Below are 25,782 nucleotides of genomic sequence, written 5' to 3' on the forward strand. Positions count from 1 at the left end.
GCGCCGCCGCCGCCGTTGGCGATGAGCGCAGCCGGGCCCGCGTGCGCCGTGGAGGCGCCGGCGGCGGCGCCCCCCGCGCGGTCCGTGCTGCGCCACGTGCAGCTGGAGAGCCTGGCGGCGGGGCTGAGCGGCGGCGTCGTCTCCACCCTGGCGCTCCACCCGCTGGACCTGGTCAAGATCCGCTTCGCAGGTGAGGGCTCCCCCCGCCCCGGGCCCGGCTCCCCGGGCAGACCTCGCCGTTCCCGCGGCGGCGGCCGGCCGGCCGGCGTTCTCCTGAGGCGGAGCGCGGCCGGGTGAGCCTGCGTGTTGCTGCCCCAGCCCGTGGGGCGGCTGCGGGACCCGAGGCGCTGGCGGGGCGGCCCCGCGGCCCGCAGCCGTCAGGGGGAGCGGGTCGGGCCCGGGTTCGGCAGCCTCCGGTGCCGGAGCTGAACCCGTCCGTCGTCTGTGGGGGCTGTGAAACGGGCTGCGTGCCTCGGGCTGTGCTCAGCCCGGTGAGGGGGAGCTGAGCCGGCTTCTCCCTCCCTCTCCTCACCGCCGGTGCCACAGGACGCAGCAGGGTTGTGTGTCCTTAACAGGAGGGTTGTTCGAGCCGGCGTCCGAAGTTCGCCTTTGTGCCAAGGATTTTCAACGCTCAAACCGTAACAACAGTTTTACAGTAACCCTGGTTGTTAACGGGGGGGGGGGGTGTTTTGCAGAGGGCTCTGACTTGTTTGGTTTTACGCAGGGAAGGATGTCAGCTTCTCCCTATTGATTTTGCTGTTAATAGGAGAAACACGTTGTCCTTTTGTCGTGTTCTCTTTTGCAGAGGTTTAAGCATTTTACTGCGTCTTTGGTTTGTTACCTTAAATGGATACGTGGGCATTTAAGATCTCAGAAAATAAATATGGGGAAAATGTTTTCAGCAGGGCTTGTTGCAACAGGACAAGGAGCAATGGCTTTGAACTAAGGGGGGCCAGATTCAGACTGGATATAAGGAAGATATTTTTTACCATGAAGGTGATGAAACACTGGAGCAGGTTGCTCAGAGAGGTAGCGGAGGCCCCATCCCTGGAAACGTCCAGGGCCAGGTTGGACGGGGCTCTGAGCAACCTGGTCTAGTGGAAGATGTCCCTGCTTGCTGCAGGGGAGGTTGGACTAGATGACCTCTAAAGGCCCTTTCCAACCCAAGACATTCTGTGATTCTGTGAAAAACAAACAGTGAACTATCACAAAGTTTTACAAAATTCAGAGCATTACATTTCCAAACAGACTTTTTGCAAAGTTGGATTTAAACACTTCCCTGCATATCCTAGTGTGGGCGCATCCTGGCCTGTGTTAGGAAGAGCATAGCTAGCAAAAGTGCTGATTTCTCTCTATTTCATGCTTGTAAGACTACATGTGAAGTACTGTGTCTAGTTTGGGGCTCATCAGTACAGGGAAGACGTTGAGATACTCGCGTAGTGTCAGTGGAGGCCAGCAGGCTAGTGATGGGGCTGGAGCACATGGCGTGATGTAGGAGGACAGGTCCACGGGACAGCATCTGTTCAGCCTCAGAGGAGAAGGCTGAGGGGACATGTGATTGCAGTTGGTGACTGTGTGATTGGAGAGCACAGGGAAGGTGAAGCCATATTCTTGGAGGTGAATAGTTGTGGGGCAGGAGGGAACAGGCACAAGGGGGAACCTCAAAAATTCCAGTTATTAGGAAAAAGGATTTTTACTGCGAGAGTGGTCAAATATTGGAAGCGGTTACCCTGAGAGGCTGTGATCTCTTCAGCCTTGGAAATGTCCGGGAACTGAGGGGACATGTCCCTGAGTAACCTGATCTCGTTAGATCTTTTGAGCAGAGGGTTGGATTAGATGACCTCTGGAGGTCACTGCCGGCCTAAATTACTCTATCATTCTATGGGGTGGTTTCATTTTTGTTCCTGATTTCCATCTGTCAGGTTTTGGTTGGGCTCACCAACACTCATGGCTTTTTCACAGAAGTTTGTTCTGAGTCATTGAGATCTGAAGTCCATCTTCTAACAGAATAGCTCTCGTATTGATTCTTGATAGCCTAGAATACACCTTTTGGCACAGGAGAGAACATGATGCTGATATGCTTTGAGTTTAGATACCAGTTAAGGATGCAGGCTGTTCCATCCTGCTGCATACGAGTGGTGTTAACAGCTCTTTCTTTCCATTGTTGGAGACTGCACTGGTATGTTTTTGGACTATACCTAAGTTATTTGCTGGTACTCCAGTGTTAAACTTACTCTGCCTTACCTTCAGGTAGCTTTTTAGTCAGACTGTACAGAGAGAATGAAAGGCATCATTTCACATGGTTGGTTGGTTTGAAAATAATGATTCCCATGTTTTGTCTCCAGTCAGGAAGTAGGAGCTGAGATCAGAAGTCAATGCTGTGAAGATTCTAAGCAGCATCCTTGGCAGACAGACTTGCATTCGTGTTTGTGACTCCCCACCTTGTTCAATAAGTTTGTAAACCTGATTTAATGACAGCATGGTAAAAAAAAAATCAGAAAAGTCTTTGAGAAATGTCTAGCAGTGCTCATTCAGGTGGGAGAAAAGAGGCATTTAATTTGTGTTTGAGTTCTGAGTGATTGTCAAGGTGTTAAGGCCTTGTCACAGTGTGCTCAGAAAAATAATTTTGTCTTTGGTCCTGAAGTCATGACGTACAGTACTGTATGCAAAGTTCAAAGGAGAATGAAAAATAGAAGTGTCACTGAACAGAAAACATCTGAAATTCATGATTACCATTACCAGGATTAATCTTGATGGGGACACAAAACTATGCTGACTGTAGAACTTTGAGATAAATTTTCAGTAAAATTGCAGTCTAGCCTTGTGTTTAAATTAAGAATGAAAGCTGCTGCTGTGTTGGCATCATAGAGTAGTTTAGGTCAGAAGAGATCTGTGGAGTTCACCTACCACTCAGATAAGGTCTGCTTAGATCAGATTGCTCAGGGTGTTGTCTGCTAGATTTCTGAGTAGCTCCAAAGATGGCTCTTCAGGCAACTTTTTCCAGTATTTGACCACTCTGATGGAGAAAAATGTCTGATCGGAATTCCTGTGTTCCAGCTTGTGTCTGTTACCTTGTCATCTCACCATGAGCTGTATCACACGTCATCAGTAACCAACTTACTCTCTTGCTATTACTGTTGGATCAATAGTAGTTACCACTGTAAGTTGCATGAATATCTGTGTTCTAAGTGAAATCTATCAAACGAAAACTTGAGCTTTTTTTTTTTGTCCTTTTAACAGTGATATTTTCTGAATATTTGGACAACCAGCTGTTTGGTTATTGGGTGGGAGAAGTGTAAGCATTTTGTGTTTTCCTGCAAATCCATTCAATGAGAACAGGAGGAGAACACAGGAATTTTTGGTGGAAATAACCTTTGAGGGTTCTGGTAACAACTGACTTTGGAATCAGTAAGACATGATCCTTTGAAAATACGGAGATCTTTATAAAACATTTTAAAGAGGAAGACCGAATTGAAGAGTTACTATTTGGGGCTTGTCTCAACTCCTTACAGAAATGTGTTGTCAAAGACCCCACACGTATCACCTGAAATTTGATACAAGTTTGTTGGGGTGCTAAAAAGAAGAGGCAAAAAACTTCAGTTCAAAGCTGCTGCTCACCAAAAATGCACAGTAGTGCGTTTATGTGGCCTTGTCAGATTGACAGGAACTTTTCTCTTGCAAAGCTTCAACGTTCTTTTGTTGTTGTTTATTTTTCTTTTTTTTTTTTAAAGTTCTTTAGACTTATAAATCTGTAAACCCCAACTCTTGCGTACTTTTAGAAGAATACTTTTAAAATACAGCTGATCAATTAGGTTTCTGTTCTTTTGCAGCTTGCTTTGGAGGCTGTGTACTTCTGCGGTGGCTTTTACACAGCTGAACTTCGTGCTTCCGGAAATGTTTTTCAGTGTAATTTCTTTCTTTCATAGTAAGCGATGGATTGGAGCTGAGGCCAAAATACAATGGGATTCTCCACTGTATGACCACCGTCTGGAAGCATGAAGGGCTACGAGGCTTGTATCAAGGGGTAACTCCAAACATGTTGGGAGCAGGGGCTTCCTGGGGACTTTACTTTTTCTTGTAAGTAGAGCTGTAAAATATGTCATATCCTGTGCAATGTAATGTTCAGATACACACTTAATCTTCTTTGAGGGGTACAAAAATGTGCTAAGTGGCTTATAACCGTGATTCTTTTACTAAGTCCAGTCTGTTACCCCTTGTTATGGTTTGCTGTTTCAGAATTTAAGCAGTTTGAATCAGAGACCTGTTACTTTGTCAAGTACAGTGCATTCTCTTGGTGCTGTGAAAATACTAAAGAACTTCAGAGATGATGACATAATTCATGAAGAATCGTCTAAAAGCGCCGGTACTGTACTGTGTCACATGTTCTGTGACTGTGCTTAAAACATCACGAAAAATAAAAACATGAACTGATGTGTTAAGAATTAGAGAATATGATAGAATTTTATACTAAAGCTAAATGTTTAACTGTGTTTTAATAATTTTAGTGACAGTTAGTTCTTTCATTGTTTGTGTGAGTTGATGGGCTTTGCTTATAAAGCCCGTTTTTTAATACTCAATCGTTTCTGCTTTATTAGCTGTGTAACTGCGACCTGATTTACTGCCGATCCCTATTAATTGAAACATTTTAGGGAATAGTTAGTTGGTATGCCTCTGCAAACCTCACTTGTCAGTTGTCTAGACTCTTACTGTTGTACTTCAGTCCTTGAGCTTTTTTGTCAGTTCCTATTGACGGTTCAGCTCCTGTTCACATTTTCTCAATCCACAAAGACTGGGGGCTGGATCAAGAGAAGAAAGCTCAGTGTATTTCTGAGCTGGCAAGATAGATACCTGTCACTTGCTTTCAATAAAAAGGAGGCTATCTAATAGGTTTCTTTTAGAAGTTAATTCTTGAGATCCAATAGCTGTTTCAAGATGCGGTCCGCCTGATACTGACAGTAATACTTTATCAATTTAAATATGTGTTACCATAGTTCACTTAAATGAGCTAACTGTTCAGAGACCAATTAATCAGCTAAACAAAGATCATTTGCATAGATATCTGTTCTCAAAGGCTGTGTGCCACCTAATGTTTTCCATGATCTTAAGTGAGGTGTTTTGGTTTTTTGAGGCTTTTTTTGGTGATGTAGGTTTGTTTTCACTGTTACCAAAATATATTTTACATTTTCCAGTTACAATGCCATCAAAGCATACAAGAAGGAGGGGAAGCTGGAAAGCCTGAGTGCAACCGAACACCTAGTGTCAGCTGCAGAGGCTGGTGAGTTTAAATGCAAAGAAGACCAATGTTTGCATCTAGCCTTCCCATATGTTGCTCCCTGCCTTTGTGTGTCAGTGCTCTTTTTCTTACAGGTGGCAAGTGTAAGCGTTCGAGTCCAAATGCAATCATTTATTGTCTGTAGATAAATTAATGATGTCTAAGATGAATAGATGGATCCCTGTGGTCTTTTCAGTTTTGCTCAGAAACAGCAGTTGTCAAAATAGCTTTTGACCTTGTTTTCATTGTGTATTGCCATATTTAGTACTATACTGAGTCCCAAAATATAACTATGTAAATCTGCTGCTATCAGCTTATCTCATGAAATGTTTAACCTGGAAAAGAGAATTTGTATTGAAGTTAATAGAGTGAGTTGGTCATTGTTCTTTGAAAATATTCATCTATTGTCCAAGTTTTCTTAGAAACTAAAGAGCTGAAATAAAAGTACAACTTCTATCAGCAAGGCTTTTAATATGTTGTTTCTAACATATGTTGTTGTACGTGCTTCTGTGTTGTATTCAATCTAGGCAATTAAGAAGGCTTTTTATTAGGATGTTGGAGCTTTTGTTTAATGTTGAAATATAAGGCATATTGTTTGATATGAAAAATAGTAATGGGTTGTTTTATGACTGGATTTTCAATGACCTGGGAAGCTATAACAGGTTGCTTCTGTTACCCTCTCAATGTGATTAAGCAAATTTCTGATGACCCTGAGATGTCCATTAAATTTTGGACAATTGTATACCGGAAGAATAACTCGGATAATCAGGAGTATATTAAGAAATTACTTATGTTTCCTATCTACTACAGATTACACTACTACCTGTGGAAAGGTGAGGCAAAAAGGGCTGTACTAAGAATATGTAAAACGCCCTGTGCTCTACAGAAGTACACCCAGAAGGAGTAGGTTGGACTTGATTCTGAGCTTTGAAGACAGAGAGAGGGAACAATGGTGGGCATAAACTTTGCCTGTTTTAAGTAATATGAGTACTCTTGTAGGATAAGTAGTTTTGTCGTTGTAGAAGCCTGTGTTGCACTGGACTGAACAAAATGGAACAAGCTTTGGAGTTGGCGTAACAATCAGTCTAACTTCCATCTGTTCTCAGGAGCCATGACTCTCTGCGTTACAAACCCAATATGGGTAACGAAGACACGACTTGTGTTACAATATAATGCTGGTGTTGATTCATCAAAGCGGCAATACAGAGGAATGTTTGATGCTCTTATAAAGATATACAAGATGGAGGGCATACGTGGATTATATAAGGTAATAAAATTTAGGAAAAGTTCCAGGGTTGGCTGGCATCACTCAGTAGCATGGTGAGACTTGTAAATACCTGTCTACAAAGAAAAATGCAAGTCATTATTTGTATTAGCTCACTTATATTCTGTGAGTCTTGTTTCGCACGGACGAGCTGCAGCAAAAAGGCTTAATGAGAAGAAAAACTATTATACTGTTGAAATGTAGGAAAGCACTGAAGAGTAGAGTGTAAGCTTTATGGCTAAGCCATCTTCTACTGAGTGATAATGCTGAAACGAACTACAAGCTGCTTTTTAATGTTTTGGAGTCTTCCTATAAATAGAATTTGGATAAGGAGAACAGCAATAGCATAATCTGTCTTGCTGCTAATGCTTTCTTCCATTTCATCCCTTATCTCTGTCTTTCTGACATCTTGTGGAAAATAACATATGAGTAAAGTAACTGCTAATTTTTTCTTCCACAGTGGATGGTTTCACAACTGCTCATTTGCCCTCTAGTTATTGAGGTCTGTAATCTGTCATCTCTAGATCCATAAAATTTGCAGACTTCTAAATATGGTCTGCATATGTGTGGGTTTTTTATTCTCTTTAATTTAGGGAAACAGATGGCAACTGGATTTGGACTTTTTGCCTTCTCCTTCCTTCAGGCCATGACATCTAGATGAATTCATCAGTGCCTGGAAGGTGTGAAGAAACCTATTTTGGTTCAGTCTGGCTCTGCTCCTGCAAGTAGTGCTATAGAACAAGAACATTATCTCTTAGGAATTGTCCTGATTACTGAACATTAACTTCTTTTATTTGCAGTGAAAAATATAATTCTTCCTGTGCTGAAAGACTGGTATGCCACATACTGATCAATGCTGAATTCTGAGACTAGGAGCAAGGCACCTTTCTTAGTCCTAAATTGAAATTGTCAGGAATTCTGATTTGCCTGCCTGGATGTCTGCTCTGTTCCGTGTAGATAAGTTCTAATTTCTTGCATCTGTTAGGGTTTAAGATGTCTTTCCCTTGAGTTACTATTCAGATTATTTGTGCCTGTAGCATGTGTTGCCTTTGGCATTAGACACTTCTTTGTAGTGTTAATCTGCAAGTGGGGAACTAAACCAGGTACTTCCTTTGAAAGAGCAAATTATTTGCTTAAATCTGGAAAGGTGATGACCTAGATAGGTCCTGAGTGACCTACATAACTGTGCACACTGAGTGGCTTTTATGTGACGTCAGGATTCCCTCAACTTTGTCTATACTGAGGAAAAAGGCACCTCTTCAGGTGGCTCTGACTTGTCCGTGCTTTAACCTTCCTCCATTTTCTTTTTTTGGGGATTTTTCATTTTTTTATCTTTCTTGCTTTATTTGAAATTTTATGTCTGAAGTTTTGTTAATTGCCCTGAGTTGCAGGAGCTGTAGTGCACATGAATGTCTTCTTTCTCCTCATAATCTTCATTTCAGATAGGGTTTCTTATAGCAGATTCGGGGATCTCAGGGAATACCACCACAGGTTGGAAATAAAATCTGGAATTAGTTTCTTTCTGATTAATTTGAGATTAGTCTTCTAAAGAATGGTATTTCTGTCCAGGCCATTCCATATCTCGCTCTCTATTGCACAAGATTTTGTTCCTGGTCTGAGGAATTCTTTTTAGTCCTTTGAGGCACAAGACTAGCAATGTCAGGGTGCATTGGTCTTTCTAGCAGGGATCAAAGCTGTCTTTATTAGCTCTGTTGGATATTGTTTGTTCATTAAACATAGTTCATCTGAAGCTGAGTTCCTCAATAGCTTGTTCTTCTTGAACTTGGCTGGGTTTTGAAAAGACGCGAGCCTTTCCTTCACTCATTATCCCAGTAATCATCTAGTCAGTGATCTTCCCCACCCTCCATCCTTTAGGCTGTGTCCTTTGGCCTCTGTCCCCCACATGAGTGGGCACAGAGCTGCTCTGCTGTCCACCGGGCTGAGGAAAAGAACAGCTTGGGGTTGTGTAATTTGAACTGGCATATAGGTCTACTGGAGATCTGAGCTCCAAAAATTACTTTGCCATGAAGTGGAATGTCATGCAACCATCTCCATGTTAAGAGTGCTGCATGGTTCTTTTCAAGCATAAGGCAGGACAGGCCAAACATTGTAAAATAATCAGGAGATTGTAGGAGTTGGCGCTTGCAGAAAAAACATAAAATATCTCTGAGCTCTTGGGGAAACTGTGAAATGTCTAGGCTAGAGTGACTGACTACTAAAACATCAATCAAGTATGCAACTAACATTCTTCCTGGCCTCCATGCTTCTGTATTTTTATTTTTGGTTTCGTTCTTGTTCAGCAATGATGTAGAAGCAGCAATTAGAAACAGAGCAACGCTTAATAGACAACAGTGAGATAAAGAGAAAGTGCAGAAAATTTAAGGAGACTTTTAAAGGAAAATATAGAATCATCGAGACTAAGAGCAATAATTCAGTATGCTAACAGCAACGACAAAATCCTAGCAGTAATGTGTGCTTGTTACTAAGTGAAATCAATATATTGGACACTTCTGTATTGTCATTTCACCTTTGATGGGCAAGATTCTATACTCTGAGGATAAAGTGTTTTTCCCAGTCCATTAATGTCTAAGACATTAAACTTTCTTTATTTTGCTATGCATTTGCTTATGCTTCTTTGCTCACAGCCCAGAAGGCCAACCGTATCCTGGGCTGCATCCAAAGCAGCATGGCCAGCAGGTGAGGGGAGGGTGTTCTGCCCCTCTGCTCCACTCTGATGAGAGCCCACTTGGAGTCCTGCATCCAGCTCTGGAGCCCTCGGCAAAGAAAGAAATTCTTTACCCTGAGGGTGGTGAGGCACTGGAACAGGTTGCCCAGAGAAGCTATGGATGCCCCCTCCCGGAAATGTTCAAGGCCAGGATGGATGGGGCTTGGAGCAACCTGGTCTAGTGGAAGGTGTCCCTGTCCCTGGCAGGGGGGGTTGGAACTAGGTGATCTGTAAGGTCGCTTCTGACCCAAACCATTCTACGATTCTATAATGATTTTATGATTTTCCTTCTTCTTACAAATGTCAACCTTGTAAGCTAAGTGACTTTCTATGTCTCTGTACTTGTATACAGCAAAATCCACTGAGATTTGGCCATGCTGATTTTAACTTTAGTCCCAGGTTCTACAGATTGAGAGAATCGTCAGTGACTCACATAAAAGATGGCACCATTTTTCACCAGGAAGGAGTGAAGATGCATAGGGAGATGATGGCATACTTCCATGCTCTTTCTGCACAAGTTGTCAGAGCAGAGCACTCTGATACTGCTGGTCTTTGGCACACTGAGAAAACAACACTAAAGAGATTATAAGGGGAATCCGCCACGTTCTTTTGAAACATATAGCAGAGGCTGCTCTGGTGTGAGCGCTCTCAAACACTTCAGGCAGTGATGTGAGTACCACATCACCAAATGAACCTTGTTTCCTACTTTAGTAAGAGGCATAGGCTTTCCACTGTATAGATTTGCCTATGTTCCTTTTCATTGTGATGGGCAACCTTTGAAACACTAATCAACAGGACATTTTTCTCTTATCCTGGACCTTTGGCACTTTCAGCTGTTTAAACTAACTTTAAAATCCAATTTTTTTCCCCACTCTCTGCTATTCAGAATGATATGCTTTACCATGTCAACTTCTAGATATAATTCTGTCTATTGTTCTAATCCTCCAAAAGAGAACTCAGACAGGGCTTCTTTGAGCAACTGTTAATCCTGTCAAGCTGTCATGGCAAAAATCTTCTAAAGATATGTTTTGAATATTAAAGTAAAAAATAACAAGTAGTACATAAAGTGAAATTATTTTAAAATTGATCTTCACAGTCATATTATAGATGAAAAATAAATACCAAATCCTGTAAAATTTTATGGCAAGAAAGATTTTTGTGTAAAATTGTAAGAATAAGAAAATAGAGTAGGAATATATTTCAAAAAACTTCCTCAGCCAAGATATTTCATTACTGTGAAGAAAGCAGTTTTGCTTTGAAGCATTTTTCCATAAGAACACATTGTTTTGTGTGGTCGATACAAGCCTGGGTCAGCTCTTATTTTACTGAGGCACATTGGCTGACAATTGCCTCACTCCTTTCTTGCATTTTTTAATACTGGCCGAATATTAAGGGTCCTTCAGTCTTTGGAAGCTTTCCCCATCAGCACAAGACTTAGAGCGTGCTGGTACTCATTTAACAAGTATAATCAGTAGATGCCTTAGGACTCTTGGGTGCAAGTTATTCAAATCTGCTGACATAAATTTAAGAATTTAGCACTCTTAAATGTTGTTTAACAGTCTGCTTTTGTTGGTGGGGAAAATATTACCTCATTCTTCTATGATATAAATACATCATTCTAATTCTTTCCAAGTAGACAGCAATTGATTCCTGTGTCTTTTAACAGTTTTACTGTCTAACCATGAGCAAATGTTTGTGAAGATTTTCCCTGCTGTCACTACACATAAATTTCATACTGTTCCTTGTTCTGCTGATCCTGATAATTTTTTCTTTGATATTTTTGCTACTTTTTTTTTTCTCTGTTCCTCCTCGTCTGTTTTTATATTACTGCTTAATTTTCTTATCTGATCCAGGATTTCTGAAAACCAAAGTTGTCCTTTTCCTGCTGTTGTGGCCCTTTGGCTTCAAACTTCACAAAATTCAATGATTGCGCTCACAGTGCATGAAATATAGATGTTTGGTTTAATGCCACATGTTCTCATTTCGAGAAGTGTTTTTTCTGGGACTTTAGCTAGCGTTTAATGCATTTCGTTGGTTCATGATCACTGGTGATTAGTTCATGGCAATTATTTTCTACTGTGAGAAGAAATTTATCCTCATTTATCCAAGAGATCCTAAAAATCAATTCCTGAATGCCTGTAATATCATAAACTTAAGAAATCTATAGCATGCAGAGAGCTAATATCTGAAGTGGTAGAAGCTCTGTGCAATTTTTATGCATGCTGTTGTTTTACTTTTGGGTTTGTTTTGGTTTTTTACTCTGCAAGTTAAGAGTTCATGAAGTAATTTATCATTTTGTCCTGTTACACTGTTCCGGTGGACTCCCACCAGGATCCCTTCTCTTTTTCTTCTCATTCTCCAGGCTTTTACTAGTATATTGGTAAGTCTTTATTCAGCATTCTGGGCTTCCAGTTTAGGCTAATGCAGTGTGTTGTGTCTGGACACATCTTTTAATTCCTCTCTTAGGTGAATTTATCATGGGAAATAAGATACTGTTTGATACCAGTATTTTGGGGGAAATTTTGGTTCTTTGAATCCTTTTACCCACGCTTTGATCACTTACTCCATTATAATTGTCCCTTAGCAACGTTTTTCAGCAAGCTTTTGGCTCCCTTAAGTCATTTCTGGCCAAGATGATTAATTCCCCATCTATTTGTATTTTTCCAGTGTAAGTGACCAACACTTCAAAAAGAGAATTAGTGCTTCCCAGAACCCGTGCAACTGTGTCAGCTCATTTTCAGCTGAGCTAGTATTGCTCCTGAAGGAACTTCTGCCTTCTATTTCTTGTAGACACTTCGGAAAATACCCAGTTTCCCCCTTCATTTCAACTTTTTTGAAGGAAAAGGTGTCTGCGTATTTTTACATTATGCTCTTACTGTCCATTGCGGCCTATTACAAATGGGCAACATCGCCCAGACTACTTTGTGACACCTTTGGTCACCTCTGTTGGGCTGCCTTGGGATGTGCTCTGAGCAGGGTGAGGAATGCACTCAAACTGATCCAAATCTTACATTTATTTCTTTAATGTAAATCGTCCATAAGTCCTTGGAGGAGTTAGCTTTCCATCTGTGCCCTCCCACTTTCCACTGTGCAAGTGTGCATGTGTGAAAGACATTGAGGTGCTGGAGTGTGTCCAGAGAAGGGCGACGAGGCTGGTGAGGGGTCTAGAGAACAAGTCTTACAAGGAGCGGCTGAGGGAGCTGGGGCTGTTTAGCATGGAGAAGAGGAGGCTGAGGGGGGACCTTATTGCTCTCTGCAACTACCTGAAAGGCCGTTGTAGTGATGTGGGTGTCAGTCTCTTCTCCCAAGCAACTAGCGATAGAACGAGAGGCAACGGCTTCAAGTTGCGTCAGGGGAGGTTTACATTGGATATTAGGAAAAATTTCTTCACAGAAAGGGTTTTAAAGCAATGGCACAGGCTGCCCGGGGAAGTAGTTGAGTCACCATCCCTGGAGGTATTTAAAAGATGTGCAGACGTGGCGCTTAGGGAAGTGGTGTAGCGGTGGACTTGGCAGCGTTAGGTTTACAGTTGGACTCAGTGACCTTCAAGGTCTTTTCCAACCTAAACTGATTCTATCATTCTATCTGTACACACATTCTTTTTATATAGAAATGTATATATATCACAGACACACATTTATATATACGCACACACATGCACATACGTATATATCCATCTCCAGGACCTGATCACAAGAATTGTTTTGTACCTCTGCTCCTGATGGCCATCCTCACTGAAACACCAGCTTCTGTCATTGCCTTGCCAGTGGCAAGTGGGAGCTAAAGAGCTTAGTGCCAATCCCTGGAAAAGAGCAGGCACTGAGCAGCACATTTGCAAGACTGCAGCTTGGTTTGTATTCTTACAGTCCTGATCCGTGTTACCAGCTTTTTGACCTGTGCTTGTGCTCTGTGAGGTGGAGTCCCTAGGCCTCTTGTTTCGTCTTGCTCGCTCATTAGGTATCTTTAGCATCTATGTAATTTGGAGAAAAGTGACATTTATTACACTTTTGTGTGATGCCTGCCATTAAGAATGTCAACCCAGAATCAGCTTTTGAGTTGTACTGCACAGTGACAGTTGTGCAGTCACAGTCTGTAAAGTAACGGAGGACATATGTAAGTGTGTACGCTGGGCTCTGTCAAGTTGTATAGTTCTTGTGCATTGCCATTTAACCTTGTTTTATTCCTTTTTTCAGGGATTTGTGCCTGGTCTGTTCGGAACTTCACACGGAGCACTTCAGTTCATGGCATACGAGGATTTGAAACTGAGATACAACAAGTACAGAAACAGAGGATCAGATACAAAATTGGTACGATTCTTGAGAATGAAAATGTATTGTGGGCACACGAATAAGCAGAAATTTATTCTATCTGTCTAGGTCATGGAGTAGCCAAATGTACAAAGTATTGATACATTAATTGGAATGTAGAATATATATTGGAATGTAGAATACTCTCACTTTTTAGGAACAAGCAACTGGTTAGCGCTGTTTTCCTCTAGGGAAACCAACTTCTTATTCTGGCAAGTGTTTTGAGAATTTTAGAGGGAGGAATGTTTTTTTGTCTTACTCTGTGGAACCGTAGGTGGTAGTCTTAAATGGTCAGGTGCAAGTTGGGCAAAGGTCCTTTTGGAAGAAGTGTTTCACTTGATAGGGATGAGAGGGTACAACACAGATTCTACAATGAATTATGTGTAGCACTGTATATAATAAATGTTGCCATTTTTTAAAATGTTTGTATTATAAAGAGGAAACATCTAGAGTATTGTTTAGTTCAACATTTAAAAATCAAATAAGGTTTGGGGAAACTGGCTAATTTAAACCGTACTTAAGGCAAGCCTGGTAATTTTTGTTGCTTTTAGAACACTGTGGAATACATAACGATGGCAGCTGTATCAAAAATATTTGCTGTGTCAGCAACATATCCTTATCAAGTTGTGCGAGCTCGTCTTCAAGATCAGCATAATACGTATTCTGGTGTGTTTGATGTGATCCGCAGGACATGGAGGTAGGCATGCACAGTTAAAAGCTTATGTCTTGGAAAGCAAGTCTTACAGAATCAGAACTGTGTTGGCTTCCGTGCTGACTTGCAGAACCAGTGCAGCTCAGAGCAAACAAAATGTTGGTTGTAGAAAGTAATTTTGTGCAAGATGCCACTAATAGCAATAATCTAAGGACAAAGGAGGAGGCAGGATAGGTAGGGTCAGTGCTAGCCTGCACCTTCTGTTGTTTATTCTGTCTCCCTTCTCTCTTTCCTAGCAAATGGCACTTACAGGTTAAGAAAAAAACACTGTTTTTTTGAGTTGGCTGTTGTGGGGCTCTTAGAGAATGAAGTCTCCCTGGAACTTTATCACGTAGGACAGGAGCATTGTGCTGCTGGGATTTGTGGCTAATCCAAATTCCTGGCAGGAGGAAGTGAGCTAGCCAGAGCTGTTTATATTGATGTCCCTGGGTTACCCTGGGGCCTGACTGCATTTGTAGCCTACTCCTAGCCTCCCTTAAAGACCTTCAGAGAGCTGTCAACCTCACATGTATGCATATCTTCTCACAAACCTTCTTCCCTTAGCTCCACAGGGCATGTGAGAGTGTTCCCATAGAACTCTGTAGTTACTAAGGTTGGCCACCTTCACAGCATGCAACCGATATTAATCTTCCTTTGGACAATGTTTCTGGGTTGCAGCATATTGCTAGAGAGAGACATGAATGGAGTCAGCTAGCTCCTGGGATATTAAGAGGTGCCACCAAAGTGAGTGAATGAGGCTGTGTTGTTCCAGGACCACGCCTGGCTCCAAAGCAGTATGGCCATTTTGACCAAAGCCAATTCAAAGCAAAAATAGCTCTGATGTCTCAGCGCTGTGCCCTTCAGTGCTGCAGCCTATAGGAAGGCTTGCTCCTTCTCATGAAGTGTGAACGTATACAGCCATTCTGGGGCCACTGCTGTACTCATTATGAAACAAATGTGACCTAGAGCCCTAGGGAGGGTGGTGTAAAACATATCCAAGCACTTTGCAGGGTCTGTGTTAAATGTACTCATCACTCCAGCTGTCCTTGGCCTCTGAAGCTGGAAAATAGGGAGCTGAGATTAAAAGTCATTGAAACTTTTAACAGCCCTGGCATGAATACTCTGATTCAAACTGGGAGAGGTTAGATTCTCGTTTATTGGCCAGTGGAATCAAAATTCTGGAGGAGGTGCTTTAATTCTCTGAAAATAAATGCTGACTTTTCTTAGTATGTTGACCCTCAGCTCGCTTGCTGTTACGTGACCCAAAACCACCGAGCCTTTCAGCCCTGCTGGCTTCAGCAAGATAAAATATGTAAATGCTTTTTGGAATACGCTGCAGAAATTATATTATTTATAATATAAATTAGTTATTTTAACCAGTTCTTATGGCATGAAGAAAGATAGTAAATTGCCTCCTCCTTAGACAATACAAAAAAAAACCCCCACAGAAACCCACCCAAACCCTAGGCTAAATAATGGACCTACAGAATACTATTGTATGTTCAGAAGAGAAAATTATGGGTTAAGATTTGATATATTACAGCTCTTTAAACACTATAGTAAGAAATTACGCTGAAATTGTTATTCCTAACCTGAAGTACCTCTCTTGGTGAGAGCATGAGAAGAAAAATGCCAGGTTTTGTCTGGTTTCTGTTAAAAGACATTAATTTAAACCAAATGTTTTTGTCTGTCTTTAAAGGAAAGAAGGAATTCATGGATTTTACAAAGGAATTACCCCCAATGTGATCAGAGTGACTCCTGCCTGCTGTATTACCTTTGTCGTTTATGAAAATTTGTCTCGTTTTTTACTTGGTTTTAGAAAAGAAAATAATTAAAGGTACGAGCTTGTGTTGATAAGGAATCTGTCCTTTATTTTTTGTATTTATGATCTGGGAGAGATTTAGTTCAGCAGTCTTTTTTGACACTGTGAATTGATCCAGTATTTTGAGGAAAGAACCTGGAAGTAGTATAACCCTGCCAATGTCTCTTCTGCTGAACGTTCCTGCATTGCTGCCTTGCGCTCTGTCAGCTGTGTCTGCTTGAACCAGATGTCTCTGCAACTATGAAATGATGACACTGTGACTGGGTGAAGGCAGCAGCGCAGCAATTCAGTTCATCTTGGCCTGCCTAGAATTACAGGCCAACTGGTTTTGACAAGTCTCAAGATAACAGGTGGTCAGATTCTACTCCTACAGAAGTGGAAAACTTCATATAAAAGCAACTTTGGGGTCCGTCAAAGCTTTCTTAAATCTTTATCTGAGTCTAATGAAGAAAGTATGTATGTAGTTGTTTACAGCAATGTCTTCTGAATCCACCTCTGTGTTATTTGTCAGATTTTACAAATTCCATTGCTCATCCAACACAAAAATGCTGCCTCAGTGGGGTGCAGTTTGGAAACTCAAATTGTTTTGTAAAACAGCTGTCCATTCTTGGGTTTGAATAATTGCCAATCTGATGAAACCCAGTTCTTGTCTCATACTGGGACAGACTTGCGTTGTGGTTTTTGGCTTGCTTGTAGCGCCAGACCAAACTGTATGTTGTGTGCATCGCTGGACACTTACTTAATTCATTTTCTTTCTCTTCCCTGCCTGCCCTCTCTCGCTCTCTCTCTGTTTCTCTGAGTGAGATTCTGTCTCCGTTACCGATAAATCTGACCAAATATTGCTAAATAAGTGCATATTTTAAAGTAGGCTTACTTCTTAAAAATGAGGGTTTTTTCTAGTAATCCATAGTGATGCAGTTGTCAGATCACTTTAATAACAAATATCACAATGCCTATTTTCAATAATATTCTCGGAGGGGGGAATCCATAAGTAGTCTAAAAAATACTGTGCATGTGACTTTCTTTAAAAAAAAACAAAACGATCCATTAATGTCTTCTCATTTGGTCTAAGGAAAGGACAACTTAGTGGTAAACTAAATTACAGTACATCTCAGTAAATTTGTATAATAATATCTATTTGCATGCCAATAATTGCTGACAAAGATATGTACTTTATGGAGCTCTGGGGGTTTTTTATTTTTTTAGTTCTTCTTTAAGAAAATACATTACTGGCCATAACATCTGCTGTCTGCTGTTAGTAAGAAGGTATTAAGAAGTATCTGTAAAGTATCACTTCACTAAGGAGGAAATAAGTTAGTAAAGATTATTCAACAGGTAGGGGGAAATAATCAGTTTTGTATGGAGCGGAGAATACTATACAGCAAAACACCTGAATAATCACTTAGAGTAAGTTTTCTGTTTAACAGAAGACTAACCTAAAGCAGAAATAAGGCTTTTTAATAAAAATTTAACAGATTAGGGAATTGGTTTCAATTTTATGTTAAAATCTGTAAGACTATAGAAACTGCTCAATATTTTGAATCTTAACTCAGCAATTCACATGCTTGTTTCTGTTGATATTATTGCCACATACTACATTTTGTGTATACTTAACTTTATTAATAATTTACACTTTCTCCTCCATGATCCCATCCCCTCTACTGATACAGTTGATAATCTCATCTGAAAAGGGCATGTTGCCATTATGGCTGGCCTTGGTTTTTATTATGAAAGTTTCCACGTGTATTTAGCTGAAGATCAAATTTACCAGAAGTTTACCATGCAAATAAATTACTGTATAGATCCCTAACAGCTACTAACAACTTCTGCTTTTGGAGGGTGTTTACTTGGTTTTGTGTGTTTTCTAATACACAGAATTAATTTAATGGAACACTGAATTAACTCTGCCAGCCAGGGTCCAAAAAAATACTATGAAGACATATGAATAAATCATAAGAACAAAAGTCGTGCACTTACTATCCTGGATTAGTGTGCTCCAGGATAAATGCAAAGACAGGCTACAAGCATGTACACAATCAGTTACTGTATGTTAACTGACATTCTGTAAATTCACACCATAGCTTAGCTCATAGTAACTTGTTTGTGTTCAGATACCTTAAAACCCATCGTCCAAGCCAACAAAAACAGTACAGTTCTTAGAGACAAAATGCCAGCTGTGTAATTTGCTGGCTCGCAGCAATATCACACAGAAGCTTGCAGTTGGGAAAGCCTGAATGCTGTCCTAGCTGCAGGTGTTTTCCTCTAGCACTCCTAACAAAAGCTGCAGATAAGAGCTACCAATTTGAGAGATGCCTGGGGAAAATCTTATAACCTGTCCAGAAAAAAAGCTGAGATTTAATCCTAAGTAGCTGAAATAAATTTCTTAACTCAGATGTGATGTTTTTTCCTTTTAATTTCTGGGAAGAGCGTAGACTTGTGCATGTTGTACATGCTTTTTCTTGTTTTGTGATTTATTTTTTTTAATTTCCTTAGTGTAAAATTGATTTTGTAATATAAACATGACTACTGTTTCCTATTAGAATCTGTACAATTTTCAAAAATATTTGAGTATATCACTTGTTGCATTTGGAAGAAGATACTTAAAACACTGAAGCTAATGCTGTGCTGGCATTAATGCTGTGTTGGCACTTGTGCAGTCTGGAGGCTGCACTCAAATAGCTGTGACATCATTCTTTCACTTCACTGGTACACTTTTTGGAAGCTGAGGAATTTCAACCTTATCCTCCAAACAATTTAATGTGTCTAGCTTTTCATTAACACCAAAGTGATTGTACATCTCCGAAAGGCTAATCCAAGAGAATTATTTTACTGGAGCAATGAAATTAAGTTTTGTAACTGTAAAACTACTTACTATCGGCATGTTAATAGTGGAGACCAATGATATGTATTTATACTGAAATCCAGTCTATCAAGAAGCAAAAGAGAGCTTAGACAGTCTGTTTTTACAGTTACTCAGAATGAGGTACTTAATGCTTACCGTATCATCTAGGTCACAGTGAAGTCACCAGGAGTTTGTTGGGAGATGTAAGACTGTAACAGCAGAGCATCCTATTCTGTAGTCAGGTTCACCGGAGTAGATGTTACGTATGTTTTCTGAAGGCTAAAGCCAAGACCTGAGTTTACTTTCTGAGAACTTTCTATGAAGTCTTCTAAAAAAATTTATTGTGTATCATAACACCATGTAACATACAGTTTGATGATGAGTAAAATAGCCTGGATTTTTTTTGTTCTTGTAAAAGGTCTTATTTATTTGATACAAAAAGTTACAGTTAATTCTTAAAATGGTGGTGGTATATTTTCATATGTCAAACAAGGAATTAAAAAAGTTAATGAACTTGGGTTTGATACTTATATTCTAAAATGATTATTATAAAAAGCCTCCGCAATGTGCAAAAAAAGGCTAGACAAAGACTACAGATACAAGAGTTTGGTGCCTTTCAGTCAAATACTTGCATCCAACTCTATAAATTCTGAAGAAAATTGTACAAAAATTTTAAAAAAAGGGGAGAGATTATAAAAAGGGAGGGAAAGTTATTTTGGCAGTTCTTCAATGATGATTCGGGAGACTGAATTCCATCCAGTAGAAGCGTCTCCCCGTGGGTAATCTGAGCAAGTCCCCACCCAGATGGCAATATCGACCAAGCCGGCATTGATCCCTTCACACAGACCTTCCACTGGTGAAAGACAAAAATCAGGTTACCTCGGCAGACACAGTCACTTTGTGTTTCACAGCTGAAGGTGGACACAAGTACGTAAGATCAGTAGTTCACTGCAAGCGCATGCTATTTAAACCTGAATAGCATTTTTAGAAATAAAAGCTATCACTTACAGATGTGGCAACACAGGTTACAGAGTCGTGCGCTGCCTTTCTCCACCTGCTTCCTGACGTCTGTTGCAGTACCCGAAGCAGATCGCAATCCACGGGATGGCTAAATGGCAGATATACCTGCCGCTTCTTTAAATGCCCAAATTTACAAACTGGTAGCTGGGATATGGCTTCAACCCCATCCTCCAGCCATCTTTAGCAGTGGTGGGGAGGTGGGACGGGACACAGCCATACCTGGCTTCCACAGCTAAGCCCCACAAAGGTGGTTGCCACCCTGTAATCTTTTGCACTCCTAATTCATCGCTTCCATATAAAGTTCCACTTCTGTTGCCCTCTTTTTTTTCCCCCCCACTACCACCACTGGTTGGAGGTGGGTTGATGAAGATAGGTGGGTCCTACCCCTTGATGAAAAAAAACTATCATAGCTCCAGATGTTAGATTTCCTGCAGCTGTGAAATAGTACAACGAGGAAAATGGAGAAAGAGCATAGACTTGACGTTAGTCCCCTTTTGCTAGTATGACCTGCTTTCACGTTGAATGACTTCACTGATTTGCCTTTTGCTTAGCAATTGAATAATTGTTCCTAGATATTTCACTTTGGAGGTACTTTTGTGTCCCAGCTGAAATTATAGTAGAAATTCCAGGGGGAATACGTCTCATTTTATGCACAGATAATGCGCAAATATCAGTATTTTAAGCCAGGATGACATTGTCTGCTTGGCAGTAAGGCAGTTTCTCCATATGCTAATACAGCACAGAATGTCTCTCTACTCACGTTGTAGCAGAGATCAGCAGAACTGTCTGGATAGAAATCTCTTCCGCTTCTAAATTGCAGGATATAAGTACCATGAAAAATACCACAGTAATAAAGTACCACTTAATAAGTGAGTGTAATACTGTTACTATTGACAGTCAATGGTGAGACAGCACAGTAAGAGCAACAAGTGTTCTCTGGCCACTCTTCTGCCTCTGCTTTCAGCCTGCTGACTTTCTAAGGCAGACTCAACTCTGCATTTGGTAACTGGATTTGCTGCTGACTTCTATCGCACCTCTGTTCATACGGTCTTGGCATACATACCTGAAGAAGTTCGGTGTATATTAATAGTAGAATTCAGCTCCGGGCTTCCCTGATCCAAATATATTATGGCTTCAATAGGAAGTGGCCCAGCACATTCTGCTCCATTAAAAGTAAAGTACCAGCGCTGACAACAGGCACTTTTGCATTTTAGCCGAAGCGATCCACTGAAGAGAACGCGGAGAGCACTGTTCGAGCGCATCTTTGTAAATGTACATTCCTAACAGGAGACAAAAATGTTTTGGAAAGGTTTTCAGAATGTTTTGGGTATTCTCTCTAGTCCCTTCCCTCGGGGGGGGGGGGGGGGGGGGGCGGGGCTAGAAAACACAAAACAAGAAAGACCAACCCAAAACCCCAAAAGTAGAGCCTGGCAAATGCCACACAACGCAAAGGTGCAAATCAGAAACAGCGCCTCATAGACAATCGTGGAGAGGGGGATTACAGAAATTCTTAGTTTTATTTAGACACTGCCTGCTGTTAAGTTGGTAACCTAGGTACCTTCTCACGTTTATATAACGGAGTATAACCTGTCTGAAAGCTGAAGTCCTTCCATAAGAGGACAGTACAATTTCTGCCTCTGTTACCAGAAATTCTCAATTTAACAGTGCTTACAAAATTGGTGTCAGTTAAAAAAAAGGGGGGGGGGGGGGGGGGCTTAAACTCTGATAAAAGCTCCACAACTGAGTAAGAAATGTTTATAAGAGGATGCTATTCTGCCTTCAAAATGCTGGATATTGGGGGGGGAGGGAGGGGGAATGTGAAAAGCTAGAGACAGTTCTGCAAGTACACGGCAGTGAGAAATATCTGCTCAAAAAGGCTGATTCTCACTTGGGCCTGCTGTGGTTCGTGAAGTGCAGCATCCTCAGTCAAGCTAACTTACCGCTATCTTCCCGAGATCGATGCCGTAATTAAGCGCGCTCCACGAGCACTGCTTGAAGTTGGGCGTCCAGGACTCCTCGATGCTCTCGCGCATGCACTCGCCCTTCTCCCCCTTCAGCCCGTCCCGTCCCGGGATCCCAGGCGTCCCAGGGATCCCGTTGGCTCCCGGGTTTCCATCCCGTCCAGGAACACCACTGGGGCCTTGCAGGCACACGCCGTTGTACTGAAACACAGAACAGAGCTGGCTGCTTCCGTCCATTAACGCTGAGGCTAACCCAGTCAAACACAAACAACAGCAACAAAATACAAAAACCCCTGCTGTGACACAAGCTAATGGGCTATTTTGGAATCACCAAGAAAATGGTTCCATAGAGGAAAAAAAAAAAAAGGAAAAATAAAATTTCAAAGATAATTAGTGCTAATGGGCATTGCTGAAAATTAAGGACGCCAATTATTTTACAAAAAGATGCATAAATCCTAGAATTAAAAATTGGCCTAGTCCAAGGATTAAAACCTGTTGGAAAACCTCAGAAGATTCAAAACATTACAATGCAAAAAAAAAGAAAAATAGTTGTATGTTAATAGTTCCTTTCTCCTAGCCCGCTATGGCTTGTATAACTGTCTCGGCCAATAAGCTTTCATTATTATTTCTTCTTTTTTTTTTTTTAAGTAGAGAAACTTTTGCATTTCAGAGAGGGTTAATGCCGGTTTTCTTCTGTCACCGTTCCTGTGAGACAGAATCGCGTTGCGACAGTCCAGCCACGCAAGTCAGGCTCTGGAGCACACAGTGTGTCGGTGTCGACGGGGACGTGGGAAGCTGCACCCCGGGACAATCCCGAACTCAGGATCCCCGTTGGTAGCGCTGGGAAGGCACACATGGGAGGGCAACACGCTAACGTCCTCCCTAACAGCACAATGTTACGAAAGGTCAATGGCTGCCCTCCCAAACTGCACGTTAACAGATGCTGCCTTCATACCTTCTGAGATTTGGGGTCGCCCTCCTTGGAGAGCAGGCTTGTGCAGCCGAGAGCTCCTTTCCCGAGCAGCACGACTGCTGGATGCCGGGGCAAGCACCCGTGTGAGGAGCTGGCAGCACAGGCACCGAAACCTTGAGCAGGAATCTGCGGGGGCTGGCAATGGCAGGGCCCTCCCCATGGCTTCTGCCGTAAATGTGCTGCCCACCTGGTGACTGACGGTTTTTTGCTCCAGTCTCCATCCCAAATCCTCACAGGTAACTATATTCTGCTCTTCCCCCTTCTCACACCTATTTCTGTTCATCATAGGACAAGGAAATGGCTTTAAACTAAGGGAGGGCAAATTGAGACTAGACACAAGGAAGAAATTTCTTACAGTGAGGGTGGTAAAATACTGGCACGGGTTGCCCAGAGAGGTAGTGGAGGCCCCATCCCTGGAAACATGCAAGACCAGGGGGCTCTGAGCAACCTGGTCTAGTGGAAGATGTCCCTGCTCGCTGCAGGGGGTTGGACTAGACGACCTCACAAGGTCCCTTCCAACCCAAAGCATTCTGTGATTCTATGATTCTATTCCTTTTAAACCACCTAAACCCTACCTGTTCCAAAAAGAAAGAGTCATGTAACTATTCCCCCTCCTGCCAGCCATGATGCTATTTGCATTACACTATTACTTTTGTTCTGGGGTTGTTCCTTTTTCCATGTTTCAGTGCAAAAAACAGCATGGGCATCACAGCCTTGGCTGGAGCCACTCTACAAATAAAATCTATAACTATATAGTCATATATAGTTGTAGTATACTGGTAGTTCTAGTAAGAGGTAAAATGAGGGTTACACTAACGGACGCCAGCATTTCCTTACTACCTTCACCAAAGAAAACACTGTTGGCAAATGGCAGTGGGAATAGTGGGATGTTATGATCAAGAAGGCCACGTTTAAAAACAGTTAGCTGGAGAGAAGGCTGCTTGGCGGAGCACACACCGACCTAAGGACCATGAGAGTGATGCAAAGACACTTCTGTTTCACACAGCACTGGTTGTCTGGTTTTGCTCCTGTTTTCCTGTTGGACTCGAAACAGTGACTGGCTCTGGTTTTACCTGTGGTTACTCACCACAGAAGTCCTGAAGACGTGGAAGTTGGTGAAAGCTGGGCGCCAGCAGAGGCTCAGACCTTGAGCCTTGGGCCCTGGGGGCACCGGTGGCACCACGAGGGGACAGGGCTGCCCCCAGAGAGGAACTGCCACCGCTGCCGCACGGAGCCACACTGCTGCCTTCCAGGGAGAAGCTTAGCCATTGCACACCCAAAAAAATGGTTGTGAGCGAAGGAATTGCCTGGGCTGGGGCTCCACTCCAACGAAATACATCTATACTTGCCAAATCAAGTCTTTTTCCATGCTTTCTTAAGCTGGAAATGCATAAAACATCTTGTAAAATGACTGCTGAAGGCAGGATCCCCTCCTGGGCATGCCTTCAGTCTGCCCTGGAAGGGCTCTAGCTGAAGCAGGCTGTATGACCGAGCTGCGCCTGACAGCTGCCACCTATTTACCCACGCTTTGCTGCCCGCTCCACCGTGTCCAACAGCGTGGAGCAATGCAGGCGAAACGGGGGACCCTAAAATACCGCTCCAACAGAAAATGTAAGCTCCCCCGGGTGTGCAGGCTCCTTATTCTCCATGCAATTCAATTTCCACAGTAACAGTGAAAGGGTAATGAGGCGGTGTGAGAGGGAAGGAGCTTTCCCACCCATGGCGCTTCCAGCACATCCCTTCGGGAGATCTCTCTGGAGACGGTGGGAGGAACTGGCATGCCACAGCCTTTCTCCAGGAGGTGAATGGCAGTCCAGCAGCTCACGGAAATAGCTCCACATCTGCTTTCTGCATTCCAAGGACTGGAAAAACCTCCCTCTTTTCTTCTGTCCCTGAGATGGGATAGTCCCAACGCATTGGGGTTTCCAGTTGCAGTGGAATGGCAGGCAGCCGTATGCAGCCCCGGGTGCCGGAGGGAATAATGCATTTAAGTGACTCCAAGGAAAAGGGGGTTCAGAAAGCCTGCAGATACATCTCTCACAGCATCCACCGGCTGCTAAAAAGCAGTCCTCGAATTTCTTTTAGCAGCTTACGATTTATTCACTAGCCTTTCAGCCACTAAGCAGCGTTTACTACTCACCAAGCAAGGGCTGCGTGGTTTCGGGACCCGGCTCCCAGCGCAGCCGTTATCCCCACCGCGATGAACCCCCCGGGCTCAGACCCCCTCCGCGGCTCGACCCTCCCCCCGGCTCGGACCCCCCCCGGCTCACACCCCCCCCAGCCCGGACCCCCTCGGCTCGGACCCCCCCCCGGCCCGGACCCCCCCGGCCCGGACCCCCCCCCCGACGCCCGCAGCCGCAGCCCCCGCAGGCCCCGACTCCAGGCAGCAAGCGCGGAGCCGCCGGCATCCCGCGGTGCCTGCCCCGGCCCGCCCAGCGCTCCCTCGCCACTGTCCTGACTCAGCACCACCACAGCGCAATTAAAAAAAAAAGAAATAATAATAATAATCCGGAGGGAGCCCAGCGGCGCCGGGAACCGAGGAGGCGAGCCCGGTTTTTCGCTTCCCCTCCCCAGTCTTTGCAAGCAAGCTGCTCCGGCCGCCACCCCCCCGCCGCCCCGCTCACCGCCTCCACCACCTCCCGCTGCCGCAGCGCCTTCTGCTTCCCCTTCGGGCTCTCCGAGCCGCCGGCCGGCGGGGCCGCCGACAGCAGCAGCGACAGCAGCAGCGACAGCAGCGATAGCAGCGACAGCGGCGACAGCGGCGACAGCGGAGGGGCGCGGCGCATGGTGCGGGCAGGGGGCGCCGGGGCCGGGGGCGGCTGCGGCGCGGGATCCCGTCTCGGCCGGTCTGGGCGGCAGGCGGGGATCAATGCGCCTTTCAGAGCGCGGAGCCCGAGCTCCCTCC

At 43.1% G+C, this 25,782-nt stretch overlaps 2 protein-coding genes across 2 annotated transcripts; one reads left to right on the forward strand and one right to left on the reverse strand.

The window, feature by feature from the left end:
- The first annotated feature begins 17 nt into the window (after positions 1 to 17).
- Positions 18 to 16,116, forward strand: SLC25A32 (solute carrier family 25 member 32). Its single transcript, XM_075415757.1, has 7 exons — positions 18 to 190; positions 3,927 to 4,077; positions 5,190 to 5,275; positions 6,379 to 6,539; positions 13,455 to 13,568; positions 14,120 to 14,265; positions 15,959 to 16,116. Exons 1-7 carry the CDS (start codon positions 22 to 24, stop codon positions 16,092 to 16,094), a joined length of 963 nt encoding a protein of 320 aa, XP_075271872.1. The 5' UTR covers positions 18 to 21; the 3' UTR covers positions 16,095 to 16,116.
- A 3,205-nt stretch (positions 16,117 to 19,321) lies between these two features.
- On the reverse strand, positions 19,322 to 25,732 carry CTHRC1 (collagen triple helix repeat containing 1). Its single transcript, XM_075415758.1, has 4 exons — positions 25,502 to 25,732; positions 21,884 to 22,105; positions 21,007 to 21,223; positions 19,322 to 19,776 (listed from the first exon to the last, which is right to left on the reverse strand). The coding sequence occupies exons 1-4, from the start codon at positions 25,661 to 25,663 to the stop codon at positions 19,634 to 19,636; spliced, it is 744 nt and encodes a 247-aa protein (XP_075271873.1). The 5' UTR covers positions 25,664 to 25,732; the 3' UTR covers positions 19,322 to 19,633.
- Between the last annotated feature and the right edge of the window lie 50 nt (positions 25,733 to 25,782).

Source organism: Opisthocomus hoazin, chromosome 3 (assembly GCF_030867145.1).
Source record: "Opisthocomus hoazin isolate bOpiHoa1 chromosome 3, bOpiHoa1.hap1, whole genome shotgun sequence".
In the NCBI taxonomy this organism is placed as follows: Eukaryota; Metazoa; Chordata; class Aves; order Opisthocomiformes; family Opisthocomidae; genus Opisthocomus; species Opisthocomus hoazin.